Below are 19,035 nucleotides of genomic sequence, written 5' to 3'. Positions count from 1 at the left end.
CACTACTCTACACAACTCTACGCTACTCTACTCTACTCTACTCTACACTACACTACTCTACACTACTCTACTCTACACTACACTACTCTACACTACTCTGCACTACACTACTCTACACTAATCTACACTACTCTACACTACACTACTCTACTCTACACTACTCTACACTACTCTACTCTACTCTACACTACACTACTCTACTCTACACTACTCTAGTCTACACTATAATATACTACACTACTCTTCTCTTCTCTTCTCTTCTCTTCTCTTCTCTTCTCTTCTCTTCTCTTCTCTTCTCTTCTCTTCTCTTCTCTTCTCTACTCTACTCTACTCTACTCTACACTACCTCTACTCTACACTACTCTACACTACTCTGCACTACACTACTCTACACTCATCTACACTACTCTACACTACACTACTCTACTCTACACTACTCTACACTACTCTACTCTACACTACACTACTCTACTCTACACTACTCTACTCTACACTACTACTATACTACACTACTCTACTACTACTCTACTCTACACTACTCTTCTCTACACTACTCTACTCTCTCTCTTCTCTTCTCTTCTCTTCTCTGCTCCACACTACTCTACACTACACTACTCTACACTACACTACTCTACACTACACTACTCTACACTACTCTACTCTACACTACTCTACACTACTCTACACTACTCTACACAACTCTACACTACACTACTCTACACTACTCTACACTACACTGCTCTACACTACTCTACACTACACTACTCTACACTACTCTACACTACACTACACTACACTACACTACACTACACTACTCTACACTATACTACTCTACACTAGTCTACTCTACACTACACTACTCTACACAACTCTACACTACACTACTCTACTCTACTCTACACTACTCTACTCTACTCTAATCTACACTACTCAACTCTACACTACACTACTCTACTCTACTCTACACTACACTACACTACACTACTCTACACTATACTACTCTACACTACTCTACACTACTCTACTCTACACTACAATACTCTACTCTACTCTACACTACACTACTCTACTCTACTCTACACTACTCTACTCTACTCTACACTACTCTACACTACTCAACTCTACACTACACTACTCTACTCTACACTACACTACTCTACACTACACTACTCTACTCTACTCTACTCTACTCTACACTACACTACACTACACTACTCTACTCTACACTACTCTACTCTACACTACTCTACTCTACTCTACTCTACTCTACTCTACTCTACTGTACTCTACACTATACTACTCTACACTACTCTACTCTACACTACTCTGCACTATACTACTCTACTCTACTCTACTCTACTCTACACTACTCTACACTACACTACACTACACTACACTACTCTACTCTATACTACTCTACACTACTCTGCTCTACACTACTCTACACTACACTACACTACACTACTCTACACTGCACTGCACTACACTACACAACTCTACACTATACTATACTATACTACTCTACTCTACTCTACTCTACACTACTCTACACTACACTACTCTACACTACTCTACACTACTCTACACTACTCTACACTACACTACTCTACTCTACACTACACTACACTACTACTACTCTACTCTACTCTCTACTCTACTCTACACTACTCTACTCTACACTGCTCTACTCTACTCTACACTACTCTACACTACTCAACTCTACACTACACTACTCTACTCTACACTACACTACACTACACTACACTACTCTACACTACTCTACTCTACACTACACTACACTACTCTACACTACTCTACTCTACACTGCTCTACTCTACACTACTCTACACTACTCAACTCTACACTACACTACTCTACTCTACACTACTCTACTCTACTCTACTCTACTCTACTCTACTCTACTCTACTCTACTGTACTCTACACTATACTACTCTACACTACTCTACTCTACACTACTCTGCACTATACTACTCTACTCTACTCTACACTACACTACTCTAGTCTACACTATACTACACTACACTACACTACTCTACTCTATACTACTCTACACTACTCTGCTCTACACTACTCTACACTACACTACAATACACTACTCTACACTGCACTACACTACACTACTCTACACTATACTATACTACTCTACTCTACTCTACACTACTCTACACTACTCTACACTACACTACTCTACACTACTCTACACTACTCTACACTACTCTACACTACTCTACACTACTTTACACTATACTACTCTACACTACTCTACACTACACGACTCTACACGACTCTACACTACTCTACTCTACACTACACTACTCTACACTACTCTACACTATACTACTCTACACTACACTACACTACACTACTCTACACAACTCTACACTACACTACTCTACACTACTCTACACTACTCTACTCTACACTACACTACTCTACACTACTCTACACTACTCTACTCTACTCTACACTACACTACTCTACACTACTCTACACTACACTACTCTACACTACTCTACTCTACACTACTCTACTCTACTCTACTCTACACTACTCTACTCTACTCTACACTACACTACTCTACTCTACACTACTCTACACAACTATACGCTACTCTACGCTACTCTACTCTACTCTACTCTACACTACACTACTCTACTCTACACTACTCTACACTACTCTACACTACTCTACTCTACTCTACTCTACACTACACTACACTACTCTACTCTACACTACTCTACACTATACTACTCAACACTACTCTACACTACACTACTCTACACAACTCTACGCTACTCTACTCTACTCTACACTACACTACACTACTCTACACTACTCTACTCTACACTACTCTACACTACTCTACACTACTCTACACTACTCTACTCTACTCTACACTACTCTACTCTACTCTACTCTACTCTACACTACACTACTCTACACTACTCTGCACTACACTACTCTACACTACTCTACACTACTCTACTCTACTCTACTCTACTCTACTCTACTCTACACTACTCTACTCTACACTACTCTACTCTACTCTACACTACACTACTCTACACTACTCTGCACTACACTACTCTACACTACTCTACTCTACACTACTCTACTCTACTCTACACTACTATACTCTACAATACACAACTCTACGCTACGCTACTCTACTCTACTCTACTCTACACTACTCTACACTACTCTGCACTACACTACTCTACACTAATCTACACTACTCTACACTACTCTACTCTACACTACTCTACACTACTCTACACTACTCTACTCTACACTACACTATACTACTCTACACTACTCTACACTACTCTTCACTACACTACACTACTCTACTCTACTCTACTCTACTCTACTCTACTCTACACTACTCTACACTACACTACTCTAGTCTACACTATAATATACTACACTACACTACTCTTCTCTTCTCTTCTCTTCTCTTCTCTTCTCTTCTCTTCTCTTCTCTTCTCTTCTCTTCTCTTCTCTTCTCTACACTACTCTACACTACTCTACTCTACCCTACTCTACACTACTCTACTCTACCCTACACTACACTGCACTACTCTACACTACACTACTCTACACTACACTACTCTACTCTACACTACACTACTCTACACTACTCTACACTACACTACACTACACTACTCTACACTATACTACTCTACACTACTCTACTCTACACTACACTACACGACTCTACACGACTCTACACTACTCTACACTACTCTACACTATACTACACTACTCTACACAACTCTACTCTACACTACACTACTCTACTCTACACTACACTACTCTACACTACTCTACACTACACTACTCTACACTACTCTACACTACTCTACTCTACACTACACTACACTACACTACTCTACTCTACTCTATCTTATTCCATTTCATCTGACCTGTAGGTTCACACCCGCGGCATCTGTCCCATAGCACGTCCCTGTCTCTGAGGAGGCCAGCCAGTGGGCCCAGGTCTCGCTGGGTAGACAGGGGCATCCCAGAGGCCTACGAGATCAAGGTCTATGAGATAGATGACGTGGAGAGGCTGCAGAGGAGAGGAGGAGCAGGCAAACAGGTGAGGGGAAGAGATGTCAGTGTTGGTGTTTTAAGATAGGCTTGGATACACATTTAGTTTATCAGGGGAAATCAGGGCTATTCTTGAGTTTGTGTACAAACACATAAATAGCCAAACACAACTCAAGAACAATGGCAAACTTACAATGCAAGCGTACAATGCATTACATGATACTAACATGTATAATCTCCATGTGCAGTACATACATACATACATACACTACATCTCATTCCAAAATCATGGGCATTTATATGGAATTGGTCCCCCCTTTGCTGCTATAACAGCCTCCACTCTTCTGCGAAGACTTTCCACTAGATGTTGGAACATTGCTACGGGGACTTGCTTGCTTCCATTCAACCACAAGAGCATTAGTGAGGTTGGGCACTGATGTTGGGCGATTAGGCCTGGCTCGCGGTCGGAGTTCCAATTCATCCCAAAGGTGTTCAATGGGGTTGAGGTCAGGGCTCTGTGCAGGCCAGTCAAGTTCTTCCACACCAATCTCAACAAAACATTTCTGTATGGACCTCGCTTTTGTGCACAGGGGCATTGTCATGCTGAAACAGGAAAGGGCCTTCCCCAAACTGTTGCCACAAAGTTGGAAGCACAGAATCATCTAGAATGTCATTGTATGCTGTAACGTTAAGATTTCTCTTCACTGGAACTAAGGGGCCCAGCTCGAAACATGAAAAACAGCCCCAGACCATTATTCCTCCTCCACCAAACTTTACAGTTGGCACTATGCATTCGGGCAGGTAGTGTTGTCCTGGCATCCACCAAACCCAGATCCGTCCGTCGGACTGGCAGATGGTGAAGCGTGATTTCCACTTCACAATAACAGGGCAGAAATGTACTTGTTGGAAAGGTGACATCCTATGATGGTGCCACTTTGAAAGTCACTGAGCTCTTCAGTACGAGCCATTCTACTGCCAATGTTTGTCTATGCAGATTGCATGATTTTATCCACCTGTCAGCAACGGGTGTGGCTGAAATAGCCGAATCTACTAATTTTAAGGGGTGTCCACATATTTTCTTTTGTATATGAATACAATACATATACACTATACACTAAACTTTGAAAATTGACTATTTTCCGATCTCTAAGGTATAGTCCGAGGATACGTCCCAAATGGCACCCTATTCCCATAGGGCTGTGGTCAAAAGTATTACGATATTTAGGGAATAGGGTGCCATTTGGTATTCACATCCATAATATTAGGTTTGTTGTTCTGAAGAGGCTCTTCTCTGTGTAAACTGATGTTTAGCTGAAGCTCTCATTGTCCTTGGCTGTGTTGTTGTTAACAGGGAATAGCCTGCTTCAGTGCCAAACTCAAGTTCCTGGAGCACCGTCAGCAGAGGATCGAAGAGGTGAGAGCCAAGTACAACAGCCTGAAGAGCGAGCTGGAGCTGGCCAAACAGAATCTCATGCTGGAGCCAGGGAAATGGAACCAAGAGTGTGAGTGTTTACTATAGATTAATCCGTTATTAATTAACTAGTCAGTTTATTCCTCAAAGCAACTGGACTTACATTACAAGGTGTGTTAACAATCATATTTTCATTATTGACCAATGCAATAGCAACAATTGCCATGGAGTCTTCATATTGCCATAGAATCGGTATCTCTTCTTATCTCATGTCCTTGTCTGTGTCACGATCGTCGTAGAGAGTAGACCAATGCGCAGCGTTAGTTGCGAACATACTTAACTTTATTATCTTAAGTGATAATATAACAACAAAACAATAAACGAAACGTGCAGTCCTACGGTTAACACAGAAACAACCAAACGGAAACAAGATCCCACAAACACTAAGGGAAACAGACTGTTTAAATATGGCTCCCAATCAGAGACAACCAGCAACAGCTGACACTCGTTGCCTCTGATTGGGAGACACTCTGGCCAACATAGAAAAGCAACAACTAGAACTCCCACACAGAACATAAACACATGGAATCTACACACCCTGGCTCAACATATAGAGTCCCCAGAACCAGGGTGTGACAGTACCCCCCCCCCAAAGGCGCGGACTGCGACCACGCCTCCACATAAATAAACCAGGGGAGGGCTGGGTGGGCATTCCTCCTCGGAGGCGGTTCCGGCTCCGGGCTTGACCACCACCCTTCAATAATTCCCCCGTAGCGCCCCTGGTCCGGTCTGGCCCCGCTGGCTGGAGCTGGACTGGACATCGAAGGAGCGGATTGCTTAAGCTCCGTTGTGGAGCAGCTGACCGGTACCTGATCAGGCACCGGTGACCCAGGCACGGGTTGTGCCGGACTGACGACGCGCACCCCTGGCTTGGTGCGTGGAGCAGGAACGGACCGGACCGGGCTGACGATGCGCACCCCTGGCTTGGTGCGTGGAGCAGCAACGGGCCGGACCGGGCTGACGATACGCACCCCTGGCTTGGTGCGTGGAGCAGGAACGGGCCTTACCAGGCTGACGACTCGCACCCCTGGCTTGGTGCGAGTAGCAGGAACAGGCGGTGCCGGGCTGGCGACGCGCACCGTAGGCTTGGTGCGAGTGGCAGGAACAGGCCGGGCCGGGCTGGCGACGCGCACCGTAGGTTTGGTGCGAGTGGCAGGAACAGGCCGGGCCGGGCTGGCGACGCGCACCGTAGGTTTGGTGCGAGTGGCAGGAACAGGCCGGGCCGGGCTGGCGACGCGCACCGTAGGTTTGGTGCGAGTGGCAGGAACAGGCCGGGCCGGGCTGGCGACGCGCACCGTAGGCTTGGTGCGAGTGGCAGGAACAGGCCGGGCCGGGCTGACGACGCGCACCGTAGGTTTGGTGCGAGTGGCAGGAACAGGCCGGGCCGGGCTGGCGACGCGCACCGTAGGTTTGGTGCGAGTGGCAGGAACAGGCCGGGCCGGGCTGGCGACGCGCACCGTAGGCTTGGTGCGAGTGGCAGGAACAGGCCGGGCCGGGCTGGCGCGCGCACCTAGGCTTGGTGCGAGTGGCAGGAACAAGCCGGGCCGGGCTGGCGACGCACACCCTAGGCTTGGTGCGGGAGCAGGAACAGGCCGGGCCGGGCTGGCGACGCACACCGTAGGCTTGGTGCGGGGAGCAGGAACAGGCCGGGCTGGGCTGGCAACGCGCACCGTAGGCTTGGTGCGAGGGGCAGGAACAGGCCGGGACGGGCTGGCGACGCGCACCGTACACTTGGTGCGAGGGGCAGGAACAGGCCGGGCCGGGCTGGCGACGCGCACCGTACACTTGGTGCGAGGGGCAGGAACAGGCCGGGCCGGGCTGGCGACCGCGCACCGTACACTTGGTGCGAGGGGCAGGAACAGGCCGGGCCGGGCTGGCGACGCGCACCGTAGGTTTGGTGCGAGTGGCAGGAACAGGCCGGGCCGGGCTGGCGACGCGCACCGTGGGCTTGGTGCGAGTGGCAGGAACAAGCCGGGCCGGGCTGGCGACGCACACCCTAGGCTTGGTGCGGGGAGCAGGAACAGGCCGGGCCGGGCTGGCGACGCACACCGTAGGCTTGGTGCGGGAGCAGGAACAGGCCGGGCTGGGCTGGCAACGCGCACCGTAGGCTTGGTGCGAGGGGCAGGAACAGGCCGGGCCGGGCTGGCGACGCGCACCGTACACTTGGTGCGAGGGGCAGGAACAGGCCGGGCCGGGCTGGCGACGCGCACCGACATGCCTGCGTGCGAGGGGCAGGAACAGGCCGGGCCGGGCTGGCGGCGCGCACCGTACACTTGGTGCGAGGGGCAGGAACAGGCCGGGCCGGGCTGGCGACGCGCACCGTACACTTGGTGCGAGGGGCAGGAACAGGCCGGGCCGGGCTGGCGACGCGCACCGTACACTTGGTGCGAGGGGCAGGAACAGGCCGGGCCGGGCTGGCGACGCGCACCGTACACTTGGTGCGAGGGGCAGGAACAGGCCGGACCGTACTGGGAACACACACCACTGGCCTTAAACGGGGATCAGGAACGGGCCGGACCGGACTGGCAATACACCTCAGTACCTCTCGCCGCGCCTCTACATCTTCCTTCCCTCTTCTCACCAATGGCTCCCGTAATCTGGTGGCCTTCTGAATTCGCCCCTTATCTGCCTCCAGCAGCCCCGTCGTCCATGCCATGTGCCCCCCCCTAAATGTTTTTTTGGGGTTGCCTCTCGTCCGTCCGACGACGACACTGTTGACGCCGTTGCTCCTCTCTCCGTCGCGCCTCTACCGTCTCACTCCATGGACGGCGATCCATCCCGGCCTGGATTTCCTCCCAGGTCCAGGACCCCTGCCCGTCCAAGATCTGCTCCCACGTCCAGGCTGCCTGCTCCTGGACACGCTGCTTGGTCCTGATATGGTGGGATCTTCTGTCACGATCGTCGTAGAGAGTAGACCAATGCGCAGCGTTAGTTGCGAACATACTTAACTTTATTATCTTAAGTGATAATATAACAACAAAACAATAAACGAAACGTGCAGTCCTACGGTTAACACAGAAACAACCAAACGGAAACAAGATCCCACAAACACTAAGGGAAACAGACTGTTTAAATATGGCTCCCAATCAGAGACAACCAGCAACAGCTGACACTCGTTGCCTCTGATTGGGAGCCACTCTGGCCAACATAGAAAAGCAACAACTAGAACTCTCACACAGAACATAAACACATGGAATCTACACACCCTGGCTCAACATATAGAGTCCCCAGAACCAGGGTGTGACAGTCTGGTGTGTTTGTAAGGGTGTTATGTGGCTAATGTTGATCCTGAGAGGCCTCTGTAGTTCATGTTATAGTAAGATGATGGCTAGCTAAAATAGCCAGTTTTTTACAATGTTTATTTGGTGGCCAGTCATCACTGATCACTGTGTTGTTTGTGTAGTTGACCTGTGGCAGACATTTGAGGTTGACTCTCTGGAACACCTGGAAGCATTGGAGGTGGTCACGGCAAGGCTGGAGAGCAGGGTCAACCTCTGCAAGGCCAACGTCATGATGGTCACGTGCTTTGACATCGCCACCAAGCGCCGGCAAGCGAGGAGACGCCGCCGGACGGAACAGCAGCAAGGATTCATGGGAATTTAGTGTAATTTTGTTCCCATTGTTGTTAATAGATGTACAAAGAGAGAGCTTTACAGAGAGAGAGAGAGAGAGAGAGAGAGAGAGAGAGCGAGGAGAGAGAGAGATGGAATACCATCGTCTTTTTATGCTTATCTGAATTCCACTTGAAAACATACACAGGTATTTGCATTTCAACTCCCTAACAGTAGTGAGAAGTATCACTCAGTGTTGACTTCTCCTGAAGAAGAGGGAGTGGAATCTACATCTCTGAATGCCACAGAGCACTCTTACTCTGAATGATGTATGTTCTTCTGACACAGGATACAGGTCAATATTCACTGTTACAGTGGGTTTCTTAAGTATTCACCCCCCTTGAATTTTGTTCACATTTTGTTGCGTTACAAAGTGGGATTGAAATGGATTTAATTGTGATATTTTTTGTCATTGATTTACACAAAATAATCCATAATGTAAAGTGAAAAGAAAATTCTACAAATGTTTACAAATGAATACAAATGTAATAACAAAAATCGAGTTGTTGCATAAGTATTTACCCCCTTTGTTTAGGCAAGCCTAAATTAGTCCAGTAGTCAAATTTGGCTTAACAAATCACATAATAAGTTACATGGATTCACTATGTGCGAAATTGGTATTGACATGATTTTTGAATGACTACCCCTTCCTCTGTACCAACTCAGTGGCCTTGGGGTTAGAGTGTCCGCCCTGAGATTGAGAAGGTTGTGAGTTCGCTCCATGGCTGAGTCATACCAAAGACTGTACGAATTTGTACTTGTACATCAAGCTGCCTCACGCTATAGAAACAGAAGATAGGGTCCTGCCCTATGAGCTGTTTTGGCTCGCACAAGGCAAGACTACTTACTACCCCTTCCTCTGTCCCCCATACATACAACATCTGTATGGTCACTCAGTCAACTATTGAATTTCATGCACAGATTCAACTTCAAAGTCCAGCAAGCTTTTCCAAAGCCTCGTAAAGAAGGGCAGTGATTGGTAGATGGGTAACAATAACAAAACAGATATTATGCTGTGGATTATATATTAAACCACCCAGACACATCAAATTCGTCCTTCTGAACTGAGCTGCAGGACAGGAATGAAACTGCTCAGGGATGTCACCATGAGCCCATGTTCAGTCTGCTTTCCACCAGACACTGGGAAACAAATTCACCTTTCAGCAGGACAATAACCTACAACACAAGGCCACATCTACACTGGAGTTGCTTACCAAGAAGACAGTGAATGTTCCTGAGTGGCAAAGTTACAGTTTTGACTTAGATCTGCTGGAAAATATATGGCAAGACTGTGTAGCCATGACCCCCAACACCTTGACAGAGCTTGAATAATTTTGAAAAGAATAATGGTTCAAAGCTCTTAGAGACTAAACCAAGCAGACTCACATTTGTAATCACTGCCAAAGTTGTTTCTAACATGTATTGACTCAGGGGGTGAATACTTACCTAACGTATATTATTGTTACATTTTTCCCACACACACTCACACACATAAACATACACACACACACACACACACTCCATGATGTCTGTTTTATGAATCCTATTTACAGTATCAGCATGTTGTATGTCAACTCTTTAAAAGCTACATGTCTTCATATTTCTCTGTATTTATTATGGTATTGCTATGTAGCCCCCTACTGTATCCTTTAACTTTGATGACAAAGGATAAACTGTTCTAAAGTGGTTGTGTACCCCTTGTGTTTTGTTCATTCACCTAAGTCTGATGACTTTGTGTGAGAGCTGGAGGCCTGGCACGCAATGCTGATGTGTTATTATTAATGCAAACACAGAGTGTACTGTTTCAAACTGTAGTTTGAGAAGGGAGACAAAACACTACCACAGAGAACAACAGTAACACTGAATCCCAAACGGCGCTCTAGCTCCTACCCCCCCTTGGCTAGCCTGGCCCCACATCGGTTTAATCTGTAACAGTGGAGGCTGTTGAGGGGAGAACGGCTCATAATAATGTCCGGAACGGAGCAAATGGAATGGCATCAAACATCTGGAAACCATGTGTTTGATGTATTTGATACCATTCCACTAATTCCGCTCCAGTCATTACCACGAGCCCGTTCTCCCCAATTAAGGTGCCACCAACCTCCTGTGATCTGGAAGGAGCTGGCAAGACTGCACAAACATATCTGGGACCAGGCTACCCCATGCACTCCGTCTGTCCTGTGGATCTGAAAAGACTGAATAGGTCCAAGCAGTATGGCAAAAAAATCCACCTAGCCTATCAGAAGGCGATGCAATTACTACATTGGTTAAACTGAGTGTATATGTTCCTTTCATATCTACAGGCGTGCCTAGGGGTTAGCGGTCCATTTGAGTCAATCACAAGATGTTAAGCTTAAGCCACATTATTGTTATATGATGCAGCAGCTTCGCCATTATCGGCTGTCACTACGGATGTTTTCTAGTGGGAAGGTAATAAGGACACGCAGTCAGCCGGAGTTCACTTCTAAAAGTCAGACTCATTACACACACTCCCTGGATCGCTCCCCATTTCAGCCTTTCCCTCTTTCTGCTCTAGTTCACCGTCATGTAGGACTCATTAGAAATCCCCACAAAGATAACAATGCAGATGTGAACAGGGCAAATCTTTTTTCATATTTAGAACGGGCAGACATGAAGAGGGCATTCAAAGGGTAAATACTACTAAGCTGTGGGTCTGCCTGTGTTTGATGTGTCATCACTTTGTCACAAAGAATTCTCAACGTATCTTTCTATGAACCCACTGTGACTGTTGGATTTCACACTTTGAATTACTAATTATAATTGTGTTTGACCAGATAAAATGCTATTTTACAGTAAACAAATTGAAATCAGACTTTCAGCACTACTTATAGGGAAGAACATTCAACAAGCACAGCACTGACACAAATGACTGATGATTGGTTGAGAGAAATTGATGATAAAAAGTTTGTGGGGGCTGTTTTGTTAGACTTCAGTGCGGCTTTTGACATTATCTATCATAGTCTGTTGCTGGGAAAACATATGTGTTATGGCTTCACACCCCCTGCTATATTGTGGATAAAGAGTTACCTGTCTAACAGAACACAGAGAGTGTTCTTTAATGGAAGCCTCCACAGGGCAGCTGTCTAGGCCCCTTACTTTTTTCAATCTTTACTGTCGACATGCCACTGGCTTTGAGTAAAGCCAGTGTGTCTATGTATGCGGATGACTCAACACTATACACGTCAGCTACCACAGCGACTGAAATGACAGCAACACTTAACAAAGACCTGCAGTTAATTTCAGAATGGGTGACAAGGAATAAGTTAGTCCTAAATATTTCAAAAACTAAAAGCATTGTATTTGGGACAAATCATTTACTAAAACCTAAACCTCAACTAAATCTTGTAATGAATAATGTGGAAATTGAACAAGTTGAGGAGACTAAATTGCTTAGAGTAACCCTGGATTGTAAACTGTCATGGTCAAAACATATTGATGCAACAGTAGCTAGGATGGGGAGTCTGTCTATAATAGTCTGTCTATAATAAGGCGCTGCTCTGCATTCTTAACAGCGCTATCAACAAGGCAGGTCCTACAGTCCCTAGTTTTGTCGCACCTGGACTACTGTTCAGTCGTGTGGTCAGGTGCCACAAAGAGGGACTTAGGAAAATTTAAATTGGCTCAGAACAGGGCAGCACAGCTGGCCCTTGAATGTACACAGAGAGCTAACATTAATAATATGCATGTCAATCTCTCCTGGCTCAAAGTGGAGGAGAGATTGGCTTCATCACAACTTGTATTTGTGAGAGGTATTGACATGTTGAACCCCACAAGACATGCCACCAGAGGTCTCTTCACAGTCCCCAAGTCAAGAACAGACTATGGGAGGAGCACAGTACTACATAGAGCCATGACTACATGGAGCTCTATTCCACATCAAGTAACTCATGCCAGCAGTAAAATGAGATTAAAAGAACAGATAAAAATACACCTTATGGAACAGCGGGGACTGTGAAGCAATGCATACAAACACACGATAACATACGCACTATACACACCTGTAAACATGGATTTTGTGTTATAGATATGTGGTAGTAGAGTAGAGGCCTGAGGGCACACTCTTAATATTGTAATGACCCAGCTGGGTCATAAAGTAAAAGAGAGACGGGCACCAGGTGTACAGGCAGAACACAGGTTTATTCCTGAATGGGCTATTGTTCAGGCCACAGCCCACGCCGCTAAACCTCGAACATACACAAATATAACATGTCAAATCAAGGGTCCCGAACAGAAGAGAGAGAGATGAGACCGTAACCCCTATTTAAGCATTCCAAAACCCCGCGGGATTACCCATCATACCCCCCCAACCTTTCCATCTGTCCTGGAATATTTAACCCCTGCTAGCACCCATGAGAACGATAACACACCCATGAACACAGAACACAATACAGGGTCGTTACATAGCCCCCCTTTCTAAACCCCTAGCCCCTAGGGTTACAAAACAAAATCCTTAAAACGACCCGGAGGTCGCATCAGTCTCTTGTGCCTCCCCTTGACTCTCACTGGTGGACCCCCAGAACACTCATCTGCCCCAATGTCATTTCCAGCGCCCTCCGAAGAGGCAGCCCCTGTCCCAGGCTCAGCTTGCACTAGAGTCTCCTCGCTAGACTGTCCCCGTGTGCTCACATCAGAGTCCTCACTTCCATTCCCTACCGTTTTCCTCCCTCTGTAGGGCGCCAATCGGTCCCGGTGGACCACCACCTTCCTGCTCCATGGGGGAACCTCCACCCAGTACGTCACCTCCCCCACTCTCTCTATCACCAGGCACGGCCCCACCCAGGCACTGTCCAGCTTTGGGCACCGCCCCTTCTTGCGCGTGGGGTTGTGAAGCCACACGCGTTCTCCCGCTCCAAAGTGCCTCCCCTAGCGCGTGAGTCATAGTGGCGCTTTTGGCGCATCCCTGCGTTCTCGAGTTGCTCTCTTGCGAAGGTGTGAGCCGCTTCTAACCGGTTCTGCAGACGACGAACATAGTTCGGGCCAGGCAAAACCCCGTCGTCGTTATCAGGAGGGTGGCCAAACGTCAGTTCGGCTGGAAGTGCGCAACTCACAACCTAAGATTAGTAGCGCTGGGGAGCACGCAGTCGATTCTTGAACAGCCGACCTACATTCCATAAGAATAAACGGTAAGTGGGTGTCCCAATCTCTCTGGTGTTTTGAGGTAACGATAGCCAGCTGTTGTGCTAATGTTCTGTTAAATCTTTCCACCAGCCCATCACTCTGGGGGTGAAGCGGAGTAGTGCGCGTCTTCTCCGCGCCTAACCGTCTACACAACTCTGAGAACACCCGTGACTCAAAGTTTCTCCCCTGGTCGCTGTGTATAGACTGTGGCACCCCAAACCGACTGATTATTCCCCCTACCAATGCATCAGCTACTGTTTCTGCCTCCTGGTCTGGGAGAGCGTAAGCCTCTGGCCACTTGGTGAAGTAGTCCATAGCAGTTAGAATCCACCTGTTACCGCTGTCTGTGGTTGGAAACGGTCCAACTATGTCTACCCCCAGTCTCTCCATGGGCTCCCCTACTGGGAATTGTTGTAGGAGGGCGTGTGACTGACCTGGAGGTCCTTTCTTAGCAGCACACTCATCGCACTGCCTGCAAAAGTCCTCCACATCCCTCCTGTGCCTGGCCCAATAGAAGCCTTTACGTACGCGCTTTAACGTTTTGGAGACCCCAAAATGCCCTGCGCCTACTCCCCGTGAAGCTGCTGTAACACGCTCCCTTGCAGCCTTTTGGGAACCACTACCTGCCATGTCATTTCTCCAGTAGCTGGCTTTTTCCACCCCCCTCTGGAGCACTCCCTCAGCCACTCTAAGGACTGAGAATTTAGCCCAGAGTCCTTTGGTGACTGGTGATAGAGGGGCTACTTCCCCCCATGGCGGTCGTCTTCTCTCTTCCACCCACCCCAGCACAGGACGCAGCTCTGCGTCCTCCTCCTGGCGACGCCTCCACTCCCCGACGTCCACAGCCTCAAGCTCCTGGCACTCTGTCACCCTCAGCTGACTCACCGTGGCGGTGACTCCCTCCTCCATGCACAGTTCCCTCTCTCGCTCCACCCGTTTGGCGCAGTACCCACAGCCGTCCTCAGCACACGGGCGGCGGGACAAGGCGTCTGCATTGCTGTGGCGAAGGCCGGCCCTGTGCTCCACCTGGAAGTCGTAGGGTTGCAGCTCCTCCAACCAGCGGGCGATCTGACCCTCTGGGTCCTTGAAGGAGAGAAGCCACTGCAGGGCGGAGTGATCCGTCCGCACCACAAACGGCAGGCCCCCAGGTAGTACTTGAAATGGCGTACTGCTGCCACGACAGCCAAAAGCTCCCTCCCTTGTCACGCAGTAGCGTTTTCAGCCTTATCAAAAGTTCTGCTGTAATAAGCTACTACGTGCTCCCCGTCAGAACCACGCTGAGCCAGCACGGCCCCCAAGCCCTCATTGCTTGCGTCGGTGTCCAGGATAAACGGACGGTTCGGGTCTGGTGAGGACAGGACAGGGGCCTCCACCAGGGCACGTTTGAGGGCCTCAAACGCCCGCTGGTGCTCTTCGGTCCACTGAAAAACAGTGTCCTTCTTGAGAAGGTGGTTCAAAGGAGCTGCTATCCCCGCAAACCCTTTCACAAACCTACGATAGTAGGATGCCAGACCCAGGAAGCTCTTAACCTCTTTTTTTCCCCTTGGAATTGGCCACCCCCTCACAGCCTCCACTTTGTCTGGCATCGTGCTGATACCCTCTCCACCCAGCTGATGACCCAGGAACGCCAACTCCCTTTGCATGAAATGGCACTTTTCCGGGTGTAATTTTAGCCCCGCCCCGAGATCCTCTCCAGCACTCGCCTAAGTGCCCCCAGTGCCCCCTCAAACGACGTGCCGTGTACCAATATGTCGTCTAGGTACACGACACACTCGTCTCTCGGAACCCCCGCCAGCACTCTGTCCATGAGCCTCTCAAAGGTGGCAGGAGCATTACAAAGCCCGAAGCACAGCACCTTGAACTGCCAATGGCCCCTATCCGTGGAGAAGGCCGTTTTTTTCACGTGCCCCAGGCGAGAGGGGCACCTGCCAGTAGCCACTGCGCAGATCAAGGGAAGAGAACCACGAGGACCCTCTGACGTGGTCTAGCGACTCATCGATCCTCGGTATGGGGTAAGAGTCTTTAGTGGTGACAGAATTTAGGCCCCTGTAGTCCGCACAAAACCTAAGTTTACCCCCTTTCTTAGGCACCATGACGACCGGCGCGGACCATGGGCTATCTGATGGCTCAATGAAATCAGCCCGCAACATGTCAGCAATAGCTGTGGCTGCTGCTTCCCTCTTGGCAAGGGGAATGCGACGGGGCCGAATTTTAATGGGTTGGTTGTCCCCAGTGTCGATGTCGTGCTGAACCAGGTGCGTTTGCCCTACCTCATCTTCCCCCAAGCGAAGCTATCTTTAAAGTCAAACAGCAGCTGCTTTAACTGTCTCTGTTGTCTCTCGTCCAGACCTTGACAGTTTTTCAGCCACACAGCCTCAACGGGCGTCGATAACTTCCTCCTTCCCCGTCGGGCTGATGGGGTGAAGGAGCCAGTGTGTTTTGGGCTACTGGGATGCCTGTGCTTGCACCATTATGGGGAGTGAAGGTCGTTGCCGCCGGAGACAGCTGCTGGGATGGCACAACGACCAAGGGAGCAGCCGGGACGACCAGTGGAGTTTCGGCAAGCTTGGAGGAAGACGGAGGGACAGCCCTGCCCCCTGCTGGCCCTCCCGAAGGCGACATTCCCACTGTGGGCCCCCCGACAGTCTCAAAGTGCCCGAAGCTAAGTCCAACTGAGCCCCACAGTTTTTCAAAAAGTCCATTCCCAGTATACAGGGGTCCTGTACCGCTGCTACCCACACCGGACACCCCACAGTTCTCCCCCCACAGTCACAGACAACCGACACTTCCCTAACATGGGGGCTAGCTCCCCGTGACAGTCCGTAGCTGGACAAGGGTCGGCTCCACCCGCACCCCAACAGGTAGTATGTCTGGTCTCACCAGGGTTACTGTAGAGCCCGTGTCGACCAGGGCCAAACATTCCACCCCCTCTACCTTGACGATGACATTGCAGAAGTCCCCAATGGTGGTACGTCCCACCACAACTACCGGACTAGGAAACACGGTGGCAGCTACACCCTGGGGAAGCAGGTCCCCACCCTCTTGCCTGCGCTGCTGGGTACCTCTTCTGCTTACTGTGGGTTCGGGGGCGGAGGGGTGGGCCCGCGCTGCCCCCTGCGCGAGAACCCGCTGTCGTTTCCCTGTTGACTGGAGAATCTGCCACACTCCCGCTGAATGTGGCCAGGCTGGCCACAACCCCAGCAGACAATGGAAGTTGAGCAGACACTGCGATGTTGTCTGGAGCCCCTCTCAATGACAAGCGAAGCGGTCTTGACTAACCCGCCCAACTCGTCGACCCACTCTGGTTTGGTGACCCCCGGCACCCCGGCCGCCGCTGCTCTCACCTCTGGTTGACTGGCAACCTCCACTCTCACTCCCTCACCCCAGATCAGCTCCCTCTTCCTGGCTATCTCCACTGCAGCCCGCAGAGATGCTGGGTCCGACATCTGAACATGCTTACCCAGTTCGGTGGGGGAGAGCGCTCTAATAAAACTGTCCCGTGCCAGCTCGTCTTGCACCCCAATCGGCATAGTTGCATAAGCCCGCCTGGTCAGGCTCAGAATATCACTTGCCAACGCCTTTAATGATTCCCCCTGAAGTCTCTTTTTGTTATTCAGTTCAATCCGCAGCATGTTGGGCTGTGCATCGCTGCCGAAACGGCCCCCCCAATGCCTCCACTAGCGCACCGTAGTCGCCCCTCTCGTCCGGGGCTAGCGTTAGCAGGCATTCCGACGCCTCCTCTGCCAGGCTCAGGGCAAGCTGTAACCCTTTCGTCTCGTCAGACCACCTCCCGGCTCTAGCCAACAACTCGAATTGAGTGAAAAAAACTTCCCATTTACCTTGTCCATTGAACTTTGGAAGTTTAGCCGCTACCGTGGCTAATGGCAATAGGGCGCTGCCATCTCTGTTTACATAAGGAGGCCCAGCCATTTCCGCACGCGGTGACGTCGATATCTCAGTCGCCGTGACGTCTGTTCCGGTCGAGCGGTTTGAAGGAAAACCCGCCCGTTCTGCCATCTTGCTGACTGACAATTTAACTTCCGCCATGTGGCTCTCCAGCTCTTCTACAGCCGTCATCGCCTGACCCTCCCGACCGGGTACACCCGAGCCCACAACGGACACTTTGTCCGACTCTTCCTTAACTTTCCGCCTCGCCCCGATCATCATGACCGTAGATGCGAGTCACGCTAAAGCTAACCACGGCCTATACTGAAACAGCTAACTCGCCTAATCTCGATCTATCCCGTCGTTCGAAAGCACTTCTGACACCAATGTAATGACCCAGCTGGGTCATAAAGTAAAAGAGAGACGGGCACCAGGTGTACAGGCAGAACACAGGTTTATTCCTGAATGGGCTATTGTTCAGGCCACAGCCCACGCCGCTAAACCTCGAACATACACAAATATAACATGTCAAATCAAGGGTCCCGAACAGAAGAGAGAGAGATGAGACCGTAACCCCTATTTAAGCATTCCAAAACCCCGCGGGATTACCCATCATACCCCCCCAACCTTTCCATCTGTCCTGGCATATTTAACCCCTGCTAGCACCCATGAGAACGATAACACACCCATGAACACAGAACACAATACAGGGTCGTTACAATATGTTATGAAATCTGTTTTCAATGTATTGTAATGTTTTTAAAATGTATAACTGCCTTAATTTTGCTGGACCCCAGGAGGAGAAGCTGCTGCCTTGGCTGCAGCTAATGGGGATCCATAATAAATACAAATAC

The 19,035-nt window shown here is 49.4% G+C and overlaps 1 protein-coding gene across 1 annotated transcript in view; it reads left to right on the top strand.

Annotated features, from left to right (window-relative positions):
- The window catches only part of LOC121552783 (kinesin-like protein KIF26B), a 32,154-nt gene extending 22,610 nt beyond the window's left edge, over positions 1-9,544 (top strand). The window contains exons 9-11 of the mRNA XM_041865814.2: positions 3,955-4,124; positions 5,427-5,577; positions 8,950-9,544. Coding sequence (XP_041721748.2) covers positions 3,955-4,124; positions 5,427-5,577; positions 8,950-9,149 — 521 coding nt within the window. The 3' untranslated portion in view covers positions 9,150-9,544. The remainder of the gene's footprint in view (positions 1-3,954; positions 4,125-5,426; positions 5,578-8,949) is intronic.
- Positions 9,545-19,035: the final 9,491 nt, after the last annotated feature.

This window comes from Coregonus clupeaformis, chromosome 36, assembly GCF_020615455.1.
Source record: "Coregonus clupeaformis isolate EN_2021a chromosome 36, ASM2061545v1, whole genome shotgun sequence".
NCBI classification, from domain to species: domain Eukaryota; kingdom Metazoa; phylum Chordata; class Actinopteri; order Salmoniformes; family Salmonidae; genus Coregonus; species Coregonus clupeaformis.
Note: the sequence above shows the minus strand (reverse complement) of the source record. Positions and strands in the feature narration are given on the sequence as shown.